This window comes from Thermobia domestica, chromosome 8, assembly GCF_964235325.1.
Source record: "Thermobia domestica chromosome 8, izTheDome1.hap1.1, whole genome shotgun sequence".
Classification (NCBI taxonomy): domain Eukaryota; kingdom Metazoa; phylum Arthropoda; class Insecta; order Zygentoma; family Lepismatidae; genus Thermobia; species Thermobia domestica.
In genome coordinates this window covers 236,098,000-236,118,531 of record NC_137461.1, presented here as the reverse complement: position 1 = coordinate 236,118,531, position 20,532 = coordinate 236,098,000, and the positions used below count along the sequence as shown (strand labels likewise).

Below are 20,532 nucleotides of genomic sequence, written 5' to 3'. Positions count from 1 at the left end.
TCAGTAACTCTCAAACGAATTGACCAATTTTTGTTCAGTTTTCTGCACACTAAAGAGAATTAACATTATTATCTCGATGCTATAGGATACATATTGAGTAAATTAAAATCTTAGTATCTCGTTCAACGAATTATCATCATTATTAAATCATTTCGACATACTCTAATGCAGGAATGCAAATAAGCAACAAAATTTTTAAGCCCAAGAAAAAAAACTATTAGTCCACACTCCACAATAGAAATAATTTATTTACCCCCGGTATGATATTAAATACTCGCCCATATGAATGAACCACTCGCCCCGGGCGAGTGGGCGAGTAGTTATTTGCATCCCTGCTCTAATGTCTGTTTCAGTGACCTATAACGTAATTACGCACCAGTCTCATTAAAAGGGTCTTCTATATGTTGGTCTATCCCAAAGGAGTTAATGAAATGTAAATAATCGGAAGCAAATTTACTTAGAAATTACAGAAAATTCATGATCACTTTTCGCAGTTAAGTTCTTTTTCTTTCCTTTCTTCTTTTGGTAAAAGTCAGTATCCGGTTTTCACACTAATTTTCTAAAAAAATAAATAAAAATAAAAATTTTTTTTAAAAACCCTACTTATTAAAGTAGCTCTTCAAATTCATCTGGATTAGTAAAGCTCAATTGAAGACACTTTTGCAAGAAAGAAGTCCCTTAAGTGCAAACAAAAAGTGATAATTAGTTTCTCTGCAACTGTTTTGTTATTGAAGTGGCACGCCACATACTTCTGGTTTAGTGAGGCTTAAGTTGCAGACAATTTTTCAAGAAAAAGGAGCTTTAAGTGGTAGTTTTTCTATATAAATTTGTAGGAATTTCTGTATAAATTTATTTCCCATGATTTACATTTTACTAACTGTTTTAGGATAGTTCAATATATAGATCCTTTTCAATGAGTCTGGTGTGTAATTAGGTTATGGGTTACTGAAGAAGACATCAGCGTATGTTAAAATGATTTAATAGTAATTCGTTGAACCGAACACTAAACATTATAGTTGTTTAGAATTCTGTGGCTTCTACTTTAGAGAACCACTCAACCAATTCGTTTTGAAGTTAGTGACGAAAACATAAAGAAAATGAAATATTTGTTTTACGTCCCACGTTTATGCCTTTAGGCTAGAGGAGATTGATTATTAGTGAAAGTGAAAGAAGTGAATAATGATTAGATAATTGGTGGAATGAGAATGTTGATGGAAACGGGAGAACTCCGAGAAAACCCCACAGACACTATGTACTGGCGAAAAAACGTGTAGGGGGAAGTGTGCTCTTTTGCTGATAACAATACATTTGTATTCTAACAAATTATCTAGCAATCCAATCAAGTGTCTGAAAATTAATTTTATTTCTTTTAGTACAGGTTCAGAATGGTGAAATATAAGGTAAATGAGAAACCAATGCAAGGTGTATTGCTCTACACAATAATTGCTTTCTTTTGCAGTATGGCATTGCAAAGTCGGAGCTTGATATCTACCTTAGTAACGAGCAGAATGAGAAGACAAAGCTTGACCAGATAAAGAGTAACCTTGAAACAACACAGACTACCCTTCGACAAAGAAGAATGTAAGTATTTTTCCTGTTAATACATTATTGTTCTACGTTCTATTCGATTATTCACCTGTAATGTTTTGATCGTAGTCTGTTGTAATGTTTGAATCTTAGTCTATAGTTTTGCATAGTGGTTCGTAGTTAAAATTAGTTTTTTTCTTTCTTTCTTGAATTATTTCTTGTGACCTGACCTTGCCAATTACAAATAACAGAGTATACAACTTTCGGCGTCTTCGACGATAGGATGAAACTTTAATATAACTTACTCATCGTGTAGCTATGTACACCACAAACCAAATTAGTAAGATTGTGCCGCTATACTTTGTCACTTCCACACTTCATATTTACTACATTTAAAAAAATAGCGTATTTTATTATTATTTTATTCAATATACATGTAATGTGTAAAATTATAAATTTTTACACGTGTAAAAATTATGTGAGTTTCTTCAGGGCTTTCTAATCATTCCCACTGCTTGGGGTTGAAATCGCTTAATGATAAGGGAGTAAAAGAATTAACCTCAACTTCGAAGCTTTCTCAATACGGTAAAATCATTTTGTACAGTAACTTTCGTACAGGTTATTTGATTTTGATGCATTTTGCGGATAATTTTTTGAGGTTTCCGAATCAGGTCCTACTGCTTGGGGTGAAACTGATCAAGAATGGAGGATGAATTTATATCCAATTTAAATATCCCACACTAAATTTTGTAAGTTTCCGATTTTTAATGAGACATAGTGTGTGCTTTCTTTGAGCTATTGTTTAGGGTAGATATCAGAGACAAAGAGGTGAATTTACCTATTGTTCTTTTTGAAATCGCTCGAGAATGAAGAATGAATTCAGTTCTCCGCCCTACATATAAAAATATGTTCTACAGATTTTTTTTCTTTTAAAATTTTTACGAAACCGTGAAGTGTGTTTTGTTTAAGAGTGAAGACTTATGTTAAGAGTTCAAGCGAAGAGAGAAATTTATCCTATACTAGATAAATATTACATTTACCGCACATACTGAATAAATATCGTAGTTACCAATAACTTTGCAAGTCTATGGCGTATGTTTTCTGTAAGTTTCTAATATAGCTTGTTTCTTGGTGTTGAAATTGGTCAAAGAGAAGGTGAATTCACCCCTACCTTCAAAAATGTTTCAGAGTAACTTTTACAAGATAATAATAATAATAATAATAATAATAATAGTAGAATCCGATTTTTCTTTGTTAAAGTTTAGCGTCCGTTTTCAGCACTGAGAATGGGAAACGTGGACGTACACTTCAAAGTGCAATCCAAACCACAGTAATGCGTTCAATGTGTTTTTTCACCGGGAATCGAACCCGAGAACCTGTGCACGAAAGCTAGACCAGCGGGGAGAAAAAGCAGCTTCGCGAAAGATTCCTTCATTTCTCTTGAGGTTTTTTGCTGTCGCTTGATCTTGAAACAACTCAAGGATAAATAGTGAATCTCTTCCTCCGAACTTCAGGAAACTTACTTCGCTTCTAATATGCACGGCACTACGATGTTTTACATACAGAGTGATTTAGGAGAAAACAACAGAATATCCTTGCCCAGGTTTTCATCTGCTTCGGCGACAGTGCTGCCATCCAGTAACCATAAATAGTAAAAAGATGGAATAGTTTTCAGCCAAATTTTACAAATATTTGTATTCATTTCTCTTCATTGACACTACACCAACGTACTGTATACTGTTCGAAAGTCAACTTCATTGCTATTCATATAAGATATGAATTGTATGCTTACAACAATTACAGCATGTTCTGTAAATATTTGGTAAATGTGTTCGAGTTTCGAGTGAGCAAAGAGTTAGCTGCCATGTGATAACTATTAGATATAGAACATATGTGTATAGAAATTATTTTATATCGTCTCTCACTTTTCGCAGTTTTGACGTTTCCTTCTGAATCATACAAAGTTATATATATTCCCTTCGTAAGTAATAGTGGTTCTACCGGTTTCATCGTGTTGGAATTTGACGCCGAAAGTTGTATACTCCAGTAAAGTAAGAAGTATGGACATTTAATATTTATTATTCTTTATGACCACAGTGAAGTTGATAATTTAAAGAAGAGATTACCTGAAGTAGAGAAGGAGCTCCAGAAGGCTCATTTAGAGTATCAGAGGGTAACAGAAGAAGAACACCAGGTGTCTTCCAGATTGAAGTCCCATCGGGTGATGTATGAAGAGACCAAGTCTTCTATGCAGGCCACGAAGAGTCGAGGCAGAGTTCTCGATGCTCTTATGGAACAGAAACGATGTGGCAAAATTCCAGGGATATTTGGGAGACTGGTAAGGAAAAATGAAATCTTTTTCGGTTGCATGAGTCGGCTTCTTTTTAAAATAAATTCACTTGTTACTTGCCGAAATTTCATTCTAATTATGTGATCATCATAAGGTATTTTCAAAACAACACAGACAACGTCTGGGAGGTGATTCCTGACACCAAGATAAGACAAAAAGTATAGACTAACCTGAGTGCAGAGATCAGTCATTTCAAAGTTATTGGCTGCAGAAAACGTGAAAAAATTAACTTCAAAGGTCCATAGCTCCCAATACTATGGCATGTACCGTAGTCGAGTCGAGACTCCACTAAGGAACTAGAATGTGCACTATCCAAAAATACATGTTTCAGAATACTGCTGCACTCACCCAACAGTAGAGGGAGTTTGGCTACGGGCATATAATTTGAAGTACTCATTAATCACCTCTATAAAAATTGTTGCAGATGTACTGCAGGATTCTGAAACATGGATATTTGGATATGGAGCGTACTATAATAGTTCCTAAGTGAAGTCTTGACCCGACTACGGTAGGTCTCTAGTATTGGAACTATAGACGTTAAAAGTTCATTTTTTTCATGTTTTCCTATAACTCCGAAATGACGAATTTCTGCACCCAGGTTGGTCTCTATTTTTGTCGTATTTTGGTGTCAGGAATCACCTCCCAAACGTTGTCTGTGTTATTTTGAAACACCCTGTTTATCTGAGGACAAATATGGTAAGAGATATCTTAGCGTTTTTCAGGGTGTCTACTAGTCTGGAAGACATAGAAAACCTGGAAAAGTCATGGAATTTTATGTATATTCTGGAAATCTTTGCAGAATATACATAATCTGGAAATCTGGGTTATTTCATTCCTTTTACATTTTATCTGCACATTGTTCTGAAAACAGCTTTTGGCCACAGCAGAAATCATCATACGATGAAGTACTTCTGAAAGAAGTTGGTAATCCTTGCATCTGGAACCCGTGGTTTGTAATCTCCACGTTAAAAAATGATCCTCATATACAGGGGTGTAGCTAGGCTATTGGAACCGGTAACCCCAATAAAGCCCTAAATAATACTAGTTCTGGTCTTGTTGATTTTAATATAGCGATAAGTTATGTAACGTTAACTTTAATTTATAATATAATGCGTACTTACATTAGTTAGCAGGGTTGGCAAAAACCATGGTTTTTATTGAAAAAACAAAAAAAAAAAACTTTTTTTTTTTTTGGTTTAAACCAGGCTTTTTGGTTTAAATAATTTGCTCTATGTATTCATATCATATATGGACAGAAATAAGTTTGTTTCGCCGTAGTGTTATTATGCAACAACCGAGTTATGCTGGAAGGGGTCACATAAGCTTAAAGCGGAATCCAAACCGCTTCTCGACTTACATCCGAGAGAAATTGGCCTCCATTTGGACTCCGAACCAGGACTAATAGACCATAAATGCGATACGTCTACCGACTCACTCACGAAGGACTCCTGATAAAAACACGTTGTACTGATTTTTACATACATGTTAATGTAATTGTCAAGAGTCATTTCAGAGGGACAAAAAGATAAACAGTTGCACAAGTGAAACCATTATACAGAATTACATATGGACAATTTCAAAATACTACAGAGTGCAGAAGAACTAATTTAGTCCAAGTTAGTTAACAACGACTTTTATTAGTCCAAGTTAAGGAAATACGACGACTTAATTTGCATATCAGTGAATAAAGAATAAAGATACGAATTATTTGAGTCCACTTTGGCTCAGACTCATTTATACATATTAGATACCAAAGATACTTCTGATTTCAATAAATGCCTCTCATGAGATTTGTATGATCCCCTCCCCCCACACACAAAAGTACGGCATTTCGATGTATTTTATCAATAGTAAACATTATTAAAACGAAACAATATTTAGAATTTTTCTTTGATTCCAATTACATAACAGTAATAACAAACTCTAAAAAAGATCACAAAACAAACATTCATAAACTTATTTAAAAAGTTGATTTTGTAGTATAATCTTTTTTTAGTAATGACTGGGGAATTTAGTCTGAATATAGTAGGAATAATATACGGGAGTGGAACGTGATAACCCACAAATGTATGTTCATCAAGATTTTACAAACACTTACACTTTTACGAATTTTTTTTCGTTTTTTTTGGTTCAAACCTTTTTTTTAATGGAAAAAAACAGCTGATTTAATCCAGCCAACCCTGTTAGTTAGATTTAAAACTCCTATTCCATTTCCTCCATATTCCATTTTCAGTGCAGTTCGGCGTTCCGCGTGTCCTTTGTGATGTTCATTATTATTTTGCAGGTGGTTTTTTTGAATATTTTTGGTATGCTTTTAACTTAAGATCAGTTTTTCTAACAAGTGCTCGTATTTTTATAAAAAATGTGAATGTGGTAGACAGAGCTCAGTGATTATTATCACACTTTTTAATATGTCGATTCATTTTCAGATAATAATCGAAAACTATCTTGTAACAGCTTTAATATTGTTAAATCATGTCTGAAAGATTCTTTGCTTGAGCCAAATTAGCTTTCTTTCAAACCGTTACTGCAGATATTCAACTTTTCTTACGAAATTTCAGTCAGACTCACCAATGTTTTTTTTATTATCATTTTTTTTATAGTGAAATACTTAAACTTCTGAAGTTCCTTATGATTAGATTTGTTAAAAAAAAATTCATTGTTATAGTAGCAGCAAGTTCTGAAGACCTGATGAAAGTTTGCGTAGAAAATGGTAGTTAGGATCTGTGTTCGGCTAACAAGTTGATGCCACACTAGCAACGCGTACATCATTAAAATCAGAGAAGTTACCTAAACGGTATATCCTTCGTTTTCGGAGGGATTGTTTGCATATTTTAACAGGTTTTTGCAAGAAGAGTCTGTGTAAATTGCCATTGAAAAATAGACTTACTTATTGTGTTGCATGCCTCTCTCCTGATTCAGTTTTAAACAAGAGACTTTGGGAGGAACATATAACAATAATATTGGAAGTGCTTTGTCAGGCCCTGCTGCTGATGAAGTAAAACGACTCTACAGTGAAATTTGTACTCAAGATTCAGTTATCACAAGAATGAAGAATTTTGATATGACTGCAACAACTTTTCAACGTTTGTTAAGAAAATTCTAGTGTTACCACACGGAAACGCTTCCGTTGAACTCAGTTTCTCCTTGAATAAGGAGGTTCTTGTTGATAATCTATACGAAGAGTTTTTAGTTTCGTAGAGAATAGTTCATGACGCTGTCACGTTCCACGGAGGTGTTCCGGCGATGCCAATCTCAAAACAATTAATTAATGCAGCAAGAAATGCAAATGCCAAATGGAAGGAAGCTCTCAGAAGGAAGCAGACAACAACTAAGGCAGAGAAAAATCGTTCGAAAGAAAGAAAAGGAGCAGCTATAGACTTGGAAGAACCGAAGAAAAAGTACTTGAGAAGGTAGCAAGAGAAATCAACGAAGTTGATTAGCACATTAGCATGAAAAATCTTAAGAGAAAATCCAGTAAACGTGATCATAATTGGAAATCTCATGTAGATTTTAGTGTTCTAGATTATAAAAACATTCTGTATTCAGTATTCTACATAGAAATAATATATATATAAAAATTTTATAATCTAAAATACTAAAATCCACAATGTTTGTCAGTATTTGTATTTGTATCTCGCAACGACATTCTTGTTAGTATTCATATAGCTGTGTTCATTGGCGTGTATGTATTAACCCTACATCGTGTCCTGGGATAATAAAAGATCTAATAGATGTAAATCACTTGAATAGTCCAGTTTATATAACTGAATGTACTTCACAAATACGCGGTATGAAATGTAAAATCTTTATACACATTTTTGTATATTATTATGTATGTTTTGTTATTCACACTTTTTGTATTTGAATATATATATATATATATATATATATATATATATATATATATATATATATATATATATATATATATTTGGTCTAGGAATTAATTCGTGCGGTTGGTACGCACACATTGAAGCTGTAGTACAAACACAAAATACATAAATACCTTAAGAGAAATATTGTCCATCGCTAGCCACCACTTTCGCCCATCTGTCAGGCAATGTACGGATTCCGTGGCGAAAGAAGTCCTCATCCTTGGAAGCGATCCAGTCAGAGACCCATGTTTCGATATCTTCTGAAGAAGTAAACCGCTGTCCAATCAAATCGTTGTTCATGCAATCGAACAAGTAGTAGTCCGAAGGAGCAACGTCTGGTGAATACGGCGGGTGGGGTAAAACTTCCCATCCGACATTTTCTAAATAGGTTTTGACCGGTTTTGCGACATGTGGGCGAGCATTATCATGTTGAACAATAAGTTTATCATGTCTGTTCTCCCATTCTGGTCGTGTTCTGGCCAGAGCTTGCTTCAAACGCATTAATTGTCGTCGATAACGTTCTCCATTCATAGTTTCACCCGGTTGCAGCAGCTCATAGTACACCACACCTTTCATATCCCACCATATGCACAGCATAACCTTTGCACAGTGAATATCTCGTTTTGGTTGTGATGGACCTGGTTCACCTGGTTTCACCCAGGCCTTTTTTCGTTTAGGGTTCTCGTAATGGATCCACTTCTCATCACCCGTAATAATTCGATGCAGAAACCCCTTTCTGCTCTGTCGTTGAAGCAGCAATTCGCAAATGGTTTTTCGTCTTTCAACGTCTCTGTCTTTCAATTCATGTGGAACCCAATGTGACATCTTTTGAATCATTCCCATGGCTTTCAAGCGTTTGGAGACTGTTGTTTGATCAACGCCTAATGCTGCTGCAAGTTGTTCCTGCGTTTGACACGAATCCTGCTCGAGCAATGCTGTCAATTCTTCGTCTTGAAATTTTTTTGGCTGTCCAGCTCGCTCTTGGTCTGCCAAGCCGAAATCACCACTTCTAAACCGTGCAAACCACTTCTGACACGTTCGCTCAGCTAGAGCATGGTCACCATACACTTCCACCAAAATACGATGACTTTCAGTCGCACTTTTCTGCATGTTAAAGTAATGCAGCAGGACACCCCGCAAAAACACTTTATCAGGCACAAATTGCGCCATGTTCACTTAACTACAAACTGGTGTTGTTGACGCTTTAATCCACTGCCCTATACTACGAACGATACGCGATGACAGGGGTTTGCAACACATGTGTGGATACACGGAACTGTGGGACGCTCCGTTCGTTGCGCCATCTCTTGTCCACCCGCACGAATTAATTCCTAGACCAAATATATATATATATATATATATATATATATATATATATATATATATATATATATATATATATATATATATATATTAGTTGTATTGAAACAACGTGCGGAGAGAGGTGGCTATAAGGCGAGATGGGAGGCCATCAAAAATACATTGTATTTAACAATATTGTTCTTGCCAAGAATAAGTAGGTACTTATTTAAGCGTTGTTCATATTTTAAGAACAGCTGTGGCAATTAAGAGAACAGATATTATAAAACTACAAATGTTTAGAGAGTAGTGGTTACTTAATTTCACTAAAATATAGTTTGGAAAATTTTCTGTTTTGGTCTGGAAAACCTGGAAAAGTCAGGGAATTTTATTTGTCTGAAATAATAGACACCCTGGTTTTTCCATCATTTCCTGTTACTTGCCTTTATATTCCTCACATTTTTTAGTACCCTGATTAGGTTTTCAAAATTAGACTGGAAATTCGATAGCGTGGATTTTACTTGATTGGGCACCGAAATTTATTTAAAGATTTTAGCAAGTATCTCTTGCTTTATAATGTGTAACTATCACCATAGATCCTAATTACCTTTATTTTAAAAATATTTTTTAAAGTATTAAATAAGCAACAAGTAATTCACTCTAATTTATCGTGGACAAAATCGTCCTTCACATTTATTCGTTTTCTTAGCGAAGACTAGTTAAGTAGTGTGTTTTTATTATATAGTCTTAGTTCGTGTATCTATAGTCCCAGGTTCGATCTTTGTTGTTTGTTCACAGATTGATGTGAAGCCCCATATGAGTAATACAACTCCTCCACACATTTATTTAAATCCACTAGTAAACCTTGCCATTGCATGTTTTTGATTTACTCGGAGCAGACTAAACAATTCCATTTTTTATCTTAATCTTTCTTTCTTCTCTATTTTTCTTGAGTATATCTACTTACCATTTGAACTTATCTTTAAGGATATGTTCCAGTTGGTTCTGTCTGTGATTTCCAAAATTATAAAATTTCTTAATATAAAATACAGAAATGAAGAAAAGTATTTTATGAGGAAATGTGAGGAATCAAGAGAGTTCTTGTATACCACTCTTCCTTATGGATGCAAATTCAATGCAAATACAGAGTGAAAAGGTACGGGGCTGATCCAGGAATCGTACAGCACCGTGCGCTAACCACCACAGTACTCAGTTGTCTCTCTGAGCAACTACATATTATTCCTGCAGTCGGTGCACATTAAACTCGTCCCGTAGAAAATGTGATGTAAGACCAATTGATTCGAGACCATGATTTGAGAGGCTCAAATAAAATCAAAAGAAAAATTAAGGACTCTTTATTAAAATTATTATCTTCAAACTTTCATTTCTTCAAGAACTGCGTATACAGCTTGTACGTGTTATGATTTTCAGTCGCGACCGTCTGGAGCCTTCATTTCGACAACTGTTGCCATCTGTGCAGTAGAAAACAAAGACTTCATTGTTGTATTAGGTGGTGAAAACTTTATTACCATCCAGATTCTCATGAGAACTAACTATAGTGTCACGCCTTCTGTGAAAATTGACCAATCACAGAAGAGGACTCACCTTTGGCAAGCGAGTCTTGAACCTTGTTCCCTCAGTGCGCTTCACACTCTTCGTGCATGCTGCACGTAGAGGAAAAATCAGCTCTTTACGCGGGCTTGCACCCAGTCTGTCGGCCCAAGCTTATTCGACGGAGTTACGTGTCTATTATGATTCTTAAGTTGATGGAAATAAAATAATAAGATGCCAGTGTTGTATAATTAAAGAATAAGTATCTGAATATATATAATCCCTACCCTCTTTGTGCAGTGCAGTGTTGTGTAGTGAAATACGAGTGTTACATAGTCATTTCCCCTATTTTCATTCCATGCCGCTAACGCAAACTATAAGTAAAACTAAGAAAAGTTATTCTCATCAATCACAAGGACATTTGATTAAAGTAAATGCGTCTGAGAAAATAAAGATTAAAAGTGAAACAATTCTTTGAGCGCTCAGGTTGTTGAATGTATAAGTTGCTTTAGTTTGTTTACTGTATCTTGTTTGTCCAGTTATAGTATATATAGTATTTACAATTTTAGATTTTACGTTTAATTCCAAGTGGTAATCGATAGTAGCCTAACAAATTAATGGAGTGTTGCTATAGTTCATTCATTACCTGCTTTAATCTGCCTTATTCATTAATCTAGACGGCAAGTATTCGTTTCTTCCCCGATACTTTCCGGCGGACGGTGGAGATGAGGACTGCTTGTGTGGTTTATAATATTTTTAGGCGCTGGAAACCAGTGAATCAGAATTTGGAGTAGGTGAAATAAGAGAGAGAGAGAGAGATAAGTCGTTCGTTTGCATTTCAAAATCAGAATGTATCGTCCCATTCACCATAAACCCATGAAGGTTGGTCATAGATTCCTCCCATCTACTCATATAATATACATTTGAGTTCATCAGTCATAGATGTTACACACTGGGCTGTCTAAGAATAATAAATGTTAGTATAGTCAACATAATTCTGGTACGGGCAGTTAGAAGATACCAAAAAGAAGTTCGATGATTTACCCATGTTAAACCATGCTAATTTTTATTTATATTAGGCAAGAGTTGACAAGAACAATTACTACTATTACGACAGTATTAGTAATAGTAATATTCTTTTTATTTTAAATATAGACTACCTTTAATCTACAGAAGAGGGACTATCCGAAATTGTGGCCGAGAATGGTGTTTTCCTGTTACGCAGTGTCATAAACAGCTGCAGAGTCAAATGAGTTTTACTCACTACTTTTGTTCCAGAGTAAAATTCTGTTTCACTGTATTTGTTGTCTCTCTCATCATCTTGAAAGAGAAAACAGTTTTCTTTGCTCGCGAAATTCGTTGTATAATTGAAGTCCTGGTTCTTCGACCGGTAAAATATGAGATTGATGGAAAATATTTAAATCACATATTGCTTGCTGAATTTTGAGTTAACATATTAATTGACGCTAGTTTGTATTCACTGGCCGAAGTGGTCTCTGTATGAATATCCCAAAACTTCAGACATTGCTCCATCATTTCCTTTCTCCTGTAAACTGTAGTTCATCTTCATAATGATTGTTAGATCTGGTTGAGACCTAGCTAAATGGCTTCCTTGCATCCGGAAACGGTAGATTCATCTCATTTCAAAGAAGTTTTTGGATAATAAGAGAAATTACCATATTTGCTGATACATAAGACGCATCCTCTTTTTATTTTAGACTTGCAAACTATGCAATGCATAAGTGTCGCAATTTTTTCGGGCTCCTATGTCTGTCCGTCTGTCTTTTCTGTCGACAATTCTCAAAGCAAGAACGGTAAAAGGTATCGAGATTTTTTTTTTTCAATCAGTTCAGCGTTTGAAGAATAGATTCCATCTCCTCCGTTAACACTCAATGTAAACCAGAAGTGGTAGAAATCAATCATTTCCGGTTTCAGCAACATTGATCGTCATAAAAAAAAAAAAAATAAAAAATAAAAAATAAAAAAAATAAAAAATACATAGCGATATATATATTTGTTTTTGCAATTGACCCTCTTAGCTATTTATTGGTAACATTCTATTCAAAAACCGGAAATAATAAAATATACTTCTGGTTTCAGTTTCGATGTACATAGAGCAAAAACTGTTAGATGTATCGGAAAGTAGCTTTTGGAATCGATTCGGCGTCCTAATAATAGGTTCTATCTTCTGCATTAACCCTCTATTGCCAGTGGAAATGGTAGAAATAAACCGTTTCCGGTTTTAACTTCAATAACCATAGAACAAAACTATAATTGGTAGTGACAAGCAGTTTTATGGAATAGATTCAACGTCCCAAGAAAAGATACTATCTCTACCTGTATTACTTTACTAAAAATCGGAAGTAGCACTCCCAATTTCAGCGTGGATTCCCATACAAAATTAAAAAAAAAAAAAGTATAGTGACAATCTGTTTTTTTTAATCAATTTGATGTCTCAAGAAAAGTTACCACCTCTACTAGTAACACACTACTAAAACCGGAAGTGTTAGAATTTTTTACTACTTCCGGTTTCAATCATACAGTAAAAACTGTGAGAAATAGGAAGAAACGACTTGTTGAGATGAATTCAGCGTCCCTAGAATAAGTTTAGTCCGACTTATCTGTCTGTCTGTTCAAGCCGGGAGTGGTGGACGAATCGCATAATGGATGAAACTGAAGTAAATAGCAACAAGCTGTTTTTTGATATGGATTTAGTGCTGCAAGAATCTCATTTTATTCCTTTATTGGAACTGGAAATAATAGGCATCAATTAGAACTTCCGGTTTTACTATTAATATTCATAGAGCAAAAACTTCAAGAGATAGTGAGTAATGATTTTTTGACATAGATTAAGGGCCCGAGGAACAGAATCTATAGTTGATCTTATTCTTCTATTGCAGCCAGTAGTTATAGATCACTTCTTCAAGTTTGAGTATTCAATTCGCATAGTTTGGAAGTCAGTCGTACACTGTGAGACGAAACTCACTTCTTTGTATTCAGTTTTAAGAAAAAACTTGTCACTGTATGTTGTAAAGATACTTTTTTTTTTTTTTTTTAATACAATTATATTTTAGCAAGAAACATGTGGATTACACAAGGAAACAACACAGAGTCGGGAATACTTAATGAAATTGAAGGAATCAAAATTTATATATCGGCGTATAAGACGCATTTCATTTTTATACATATTGTCAAAGGAAATAGTGCGTATTATCCATCAGCAAATAATGTAATAATTACTATTCAGTGTTTTTTATTTACCGTATTATTATTTCATTTTTTACGCGATTGGTCAGCTGATTGTAATTTAAGCATGTTAATATTCTAATGACTACAATGACTAATCTTTATTAGAATTGGACCGGTAGTTTTCCAGTTAAATAAATACAAATGTATGTTCATTCACCATCCTACAGAATTGTAGATATTAGTTTAGATAAGGAATTATTTGGTATAACAGTGACAGTTATGAGTATTGAAAATACTTGAATTTACGTATATTATTTCAGGGAGACTTAGGTGCAATTGATGGGAAATACGATATTGCTGTATCAACAGCTTGTGGACGACTGGACAACATTGTAGTTGACACTGTGTCTACAGGACAAAAGTGCATCGAGTTCTTGAAGAGGAATAACATTGGTATTGCTACCTTCATTGCTTTGGAAAAGCAAGAACGGTGGAAACAATACTGCAATAGCAGAATTGAAACGTAAGTAGTTTTTACTTCTGTTCTCTCTACAAATTAAATTTATAGTCATAGTAATCAAATATTATAACAACATTAGATACTTTTAGACCTAACATTTGCTGTTTTGAATAAATGTAGAAGTACTCTTGTTGCATTTTTTTCATTCATATATATAGTACTCTAAATTAATATGTAGAAATAGATAAGCAGCTGGTTTACATTTTAAACAAGCCTTACATCACTATGTCGTTCGTATATGAGTAAATACATTTTCTTGTATATTTGGGCTCAAAATTAACAGTAGTACTCATGTTTTATCGAAATTTCGTTGACAGACGATATGGTGAAGTAAAATTTCTTATTGCTTGACGTTCTCAGTGCGTATAAAAAAAACATGGTTTACTTTTTTCTTTGCATTTTTAATATTAAGAAAAATGGCTTATTTCAGAAGTGTAAATAATCACACAATATTAATCAATCGTATTTTATACACTGAGCATGCCACGTTACACAATTTCTTTCTTGTTCTCGCGGTTCACGCGAGTCCCACCTACCAAATTGACGTAAGCATAGGTAGGGCTGTGATTGGTTGCTAAGGCTGCTGGTTGCTTTGTTTGTTGGATGTTGCTGTTTCGTGCGAGAATGCACAACGCTTAGATACACTGTTTGTTTAAATGTAGCAGCCTTTTAAAATAAAAAGAAATTAAATTGTTTGAGCGGGGTACACCAAAAATAATGCACAAATAAGTTTATTACAGTATGAGAAGTAGAAAGAACTCACTCACTTGTCGGTTCCAAAGAAATATCAATATCGGACTATATTCGCTGACCTGTCTCACCTTCCTCAACCAATAATTTGAAAATTGAAAACTTCTATCACTTCATTTAGTGGGGCCTCCTATCTTTGTTTTAGATACAAATGAATATCGCTGTTTAAAGTATTATCTTTAGATCTTATTATGTTTCTGGTGCTCTCGCACTTTAATAATTTTCTCGTCAAGCAGAAAGGAATGTTACTAGAAAGTAATGTTTCTTCTAAATATTTGCATAATTCTTTAAGCCCACAGAATTTATGCTTAAAAGCAAAGTTTACTGTTATACTTAAACGAAATTGGAGAAACACTACACTACACGTACTCTACAGAATACGTATTTAGTGTAATTAGCAAGATGAAATTTATATATATTGTTTAAATTTCATAATACTATTATTACTAATATAAATAAATTGCTTTTTCTGCCTTTTAGACCCGAGAATGTTCCACGGCTTTATGATTTGATTCGGGTGCAAGATGATCGTATTCGTCCTGCATTTTATTATTCTTTGCGAGACACTCTGGTAGCAAATGACTTAGATCAAGCTACGAGGATTGGTTATGGTAGAGTGAGGCATCGAGTCGTCACATTGCGTGGAGAGTTAATTGAACCCTCAGGTAATTGAGTTTCATTCATTTTTTTAAAAATATACCATTAGGAATGGGTTTCGTGATTTATTAGTAACATATAATAATCTGCAATATCGTTGTGTGCATATGCTCCTGAGTCTTACCTGGTCTCAGGGCACAGCGCACATTAAACGTTCTTGTCTAGATGAGGTTTCCGTACCTGCAACCTAGAACGTATCTTCATTTTTAAGTTATTAGGGAGAGCATTTTGGGTGAACGAAAGGTACACAGTTTTCGAGGAGGAAATGTGCGAGTAGAAAGGAAACATTCATTCACAGCAAAGGCAATGTGTGAGGCTTTAATGCGAGTGCCTTTGTTTCTTAAAACGAATCTAATTTGAAATTTAATTCCCGATAAAATTTTGGGTTAGTGTTGGATTGGAAACAACACAGCCTAAAAGGAAACATTCAGGTATGAGAGCAGAATGGAGAATATATGTATAGAAACTGCAACTGACTCGGATTTGTCAATAAATGAGTACTACTTACGGATTTGGTTCCATCCATTCCAGTTCGTTGTAGTCTGTATTAACACTCACACTAACACTTCACTAATACACAGTTTCTGAAGGTTGTTAAGTGACACTTGTCTTAGTCCGAAAAATGAGGTGGGAAGGTCTTTAGTCCATTAAGCATCTAAATTGCTTGGAGATTAGCTCTGGGCGGCGACCAATTAGGAATCTTGACTCCAGCAACGTTGACTGCTAGGCAACCATCTCTTCCTTCTTTTCTGTATGGGCGAAGTTTTCGGTGATTTTCCCTCTTTTGGGAGGACCACGAGGGTGTCTCCTAAGGTTCTAAAATACCCTAAAAGTCTATGACAGTCCTTTTCTCATTTTAGGTATTTTCTTCTTCAGATTCGTATATGCTTGAATAACAAAATAAGACAAATCGGAGTATCTCGCACACAGAGGTGTTGCGAGTTTGAAATACCGAGGTAAAAAGCTTAGTGTTACAAGTTGTTGCTTCTATTTGTAAGTTCGCTCGGCGTTGTTCGAAGGATCTGGCGTCCCTATCTCAGCAAATCAATTGCTTGTGATGAGAACGTTCTCTTCAATGTGTTTCCATCTTATGTCTGCAGTTTCGTTGTGTTTTTTTTTTTTTTTTTTTTTTTTTCTTTTCTGCTCTATCTGCATGTTTGCTTCCGGCTAATGTTGAACGATTGCAAGCTAATTGCATGAGACACGAAAAGAAATCGTTTCTATGAAATGTAAAATTAAATTTAGAATAATCGCGTTTCTTGATTATTTCCTTTTTACTCTTTTCTGATTTATTTTGTTTTCCTTTTAGAAATTACAAATTAGATCTGTTTTACGCTCCCTCCGCGAAGTTGCAATTTTCTCAAAGACAAAATTGAAAACTTGAAAATATGCAATAGGGAGTAAAACGAAAAAAATGAGTTTCTTAAACATAAGAAAAGTGAATGAAACTTGAATTTGAAACAAAAGTGAAACATATATATATATGTGAAAATTAAACTCAAAAAAAGGGCGAATTAAAATGGAAAGCCCTGTATATCATTCAGGTTGCAAACACGTAAATTGAGTGCAAGACTAACTATGACATAAACATACAATAATCAAAATCCAAACATAAATGCAAATATTGAACATAAAAACAAAGCTCAAAGTAATGAAAATTATTAAAATTGCATAAAATAATAATGTATGAATCTGGAAATGAATTCCTAAAATTGCATAATGTGTGTATCATTCAATAATCAAAAGTAAATTGAAAATTAAACATTAAATGAACATAAAACATATGTGAAAGGTACGACAATAAAATTAAATCAATGTACCTGAAATGAAAATTATATGAGCACATACTTAAATTTTCAGCAAGCACTACGTAGTTATGGATAATGAATATAACCAACTAAAATAAAATGCAAAATGAGTTTAAAATCAGTTAAGCTAAAACAACATGTAAATAAATTGAAATCATATTCGCTTCTATAGTCCCGTGTTTCATGAACACACTAAAAACACGAATCCTACACAAATGGAGTAAAATTAATTCATTGCTAATTGCAAAATGTCAATGTCATTTTGTATATTACTGTAGCACTGAAATGCATGTCTCTATTAAGTAGATTCAATGTCTGTTTGTGGAATGAACAACTATCAAAATAGCAATCATTTAAAGACAAGAATCCTCAAAATCATATTACAGTTTCTTATAAGGAGAGGAGGGATTTAAAAGCTATTATGTTTCCACTCCGTCACTATGTCAAGGGCAACATATGACAAGATAAATAAATGTGCATGCGCTGCTTACAACAGAGGAGGAGCACGGCAGTGCTGCATGGAATGAAAATTATGCGATACATGTGTGTGTGTAAACAGCAAGCAGATCATCACACGTGGGTATCTAATCAACTTCCTGTGATAAAGCATGCGTAGCTACAAAGTGAGCATATATATAGCGTAAATAAATGTTTCCGTAAAGCCCCATTATAAGGATAGGGGTAAGGGAAGGATTCCAGGTAAATCTAAAACAAATAAAACGCATAAAGCAACAAAGGTTTTAGTCTCCCGTATACGATGTGTATTAAAACGGATATGTAAATAAACAACGCTTAAACTTGGAATCGATTTTCCTATCATAACCTAATCTACAAGTAAAATTAATACGCTAAATAGTTTCTAACAATCGCAAAAAATTACAAGGGTTATGGAAAATCCAAGTAGGGTTCGTAGAAAACGGCAGATTACCTATTTGAGTCGGCACCTTGTGAGACTTAAGTATTTATCTAAAAGCCGGCTAAAATATATATATAATAGGAGTTGCTGGTGAATATGCTTACAAAAGAACCAAAATTCTAAGAATAGCAAATTGGACATCGAGTCTGAATGGAAACGACCACAGACGAGTAAGCTTATTCACACGGAACGGAAACAAAAGGTAAGGATACAAACAAAAATCCTTAAGGAAAGAGTATCCGTATCCAACAGAAACAGACTCAAATGTATCCGCGGAATTCCAGAACTGGAACAACGTAGACACAACAGAACGAGGATCTACGAAGTTCACCGAGTACGTCCGAGTATCCATATGTGGTAAGCAGAACAGAATGACATGAGCAAATGACGGACGGGAAGGTGCGATCCCTGTAAACTAACCTAACTGAAACGAAAGCTACTGGCAACGAAAACTAGAAGACTGCGTAGGCATGTTCAAAATACCAGGAGTAAATATTCCAGTTAACGTGTCGTGAAACTACTGCGTTCCCAACATACTTGTTTGACTTGTCAAAAGTCGGTGACGTCGATTGGGATTGGGAAGTTTACTGTATGGCGTGCATTGACTACTGAGTGTGTCTAACACCCTGTTTACGTTATGCATATGCCTGTTTTTTTTGCAAAACTGGCGTATATGTAGGGTTGCGTATTCCGGTCGCAAAGTGGAAGAAAGAAAAGTCTGACTACAGGACCAGTCCGATAGGCAAACTAGGATGTGCGCAAAAGGAGAGGAAACGAGAAATACACAAACAAACATTCGCACAGTTGAGTTTCCGGTTTGCGTGATACAGTCTAGAGGTGTGTTCGGTAATGCCATAGGAGGACTCACATATGTACTAACAAAAGGATGCGCGCATTGGAGTAAGACTGATCACCATGTCATTCCTATTTAAAAGTGCTTACGAGGATGACATGTAAGATTCATCTGGATGCTGAAAGGTACGGAAAAGAATCTGACAAGATATTTATTTACGAAGGAAACTGAAGTATGAGAATGGAACCTCTATACATGATCAGTTTGCTCCTACCAGAGAATACAATGCAAGTGCCTATGTCATTCCCACATGGGATAAGTACAAAACAAGTCGGGAAAGGAAGACAACGGAGAACATAAACAAATTGTATAAGTGTATACAAAGCGGACAAAGGGCACGCATGGTATACATCAAAAGGGGGAATAAATCGTACACGGTACCATCAAGGCAACCTAAGTGCACTCTGAAATTTATATCCCAAATGCAAATTTTGAATAGTCCAAAGTCTTCCAAACACGAAGTATAAAAGCAGGTGACTGAACAAAATAACGAAAAAATTGATTCGCAAAGATGACATAAACGACCTAGGAGGTGGGGAATCGCATAAAGAAAGGGGAGCACATAACCGACCAAAAAAATAGGGTAAAAAGATGGATCACAGATTACGGCGTATGATGTGATTCGAAGTAAACAAAGGGACAAAACTCAAAGAAAAGAACAAATTCGAAACAGTGGCAAAAGTACGGTGTACTGAAGTAACTAGCAAATTTCGAAATGTTCAAAAAGAACGTCAGACGGAACAATCAAAAAATCGGAAGAATTGAAAATGAACGCGAAAAAAATTAATCGAAATGAGTTTCGAAATAGGCGTATGATCTGAAGAGTTTCGTAACTTCCACAAAGTATTTGAAAAGAGGAACAACCAAGAGTAAGCCTGAATACCCTCACTACGAAATGTGAACGATGTACCTCCATACTAACGTGGCTGAACGTGTTATAATCGAAATGGTAAATTCCCTACGGTTATGTCGTATATCCTACGAGTAGGAAAACCTCCGAAAAATCCATGAGCTGAACCTGGTATAAGCATTGTCTAAATAAAATCACCCTACACGAAAATGACCAAGCATTCGAAAGTGTACAACTAGAGACGATCTAAAGACAAAAGTAACCGGCCATGTCGTTAAACAAAGTAAGTTAACCTCTCATGGAAATATTTTCACCTGAACCTGTAGATAACGGAATTAAGAACTCATTCGAAAAACCGCCATGTTGTTACGAAGAAAACCAGAC

General features: G+C 35.0%; 2 protein-coding genes across 3 annotated transcripts in view; one reads left to right on the top strand and one right to left on the bottom strand.

Annotated features, from left to right (window-relative positions):
• Uxs (UDP-xylose synthase) overlaps positions 1-20,532 on the bottom strand; it is a 392,432-nt gene that overhangs the window by 198,408 nt on the left and 173,492 nt on the right. The gene's annotated exons all lie outside the window — the stretch shown is intronic.
• glu (structural maintenance of chromosomes 4-like protein gluon) overlaps positions 1-20,532 on the top strand; it is a 125,347-nt gene that overhangs the window by 50,085 nt on the left and 54,730 nt on the right. For both annotated transcript variants that reach the window (XM_081769542.1, XM_081769543.1), the window contains exons 10-13: positions 1,460-1,581; positions 3,625-3,865; positions 14,115-14,317; positions 15,545-15,729. In XM_081769542.1, coding sequence (XP_081625668.1) covers positions 1,460-1,581; positions 3,625-3,865; positions 14,115-14,317; positions 15,545-15,729 — 751 coding nt within the window. The remainder of the gene's footprint in view (positions 1-1,459; positions 1,582-3,624; positions 3,866-14,114; positions 14,318-15,544; positions 15,730-20,532) is intronic.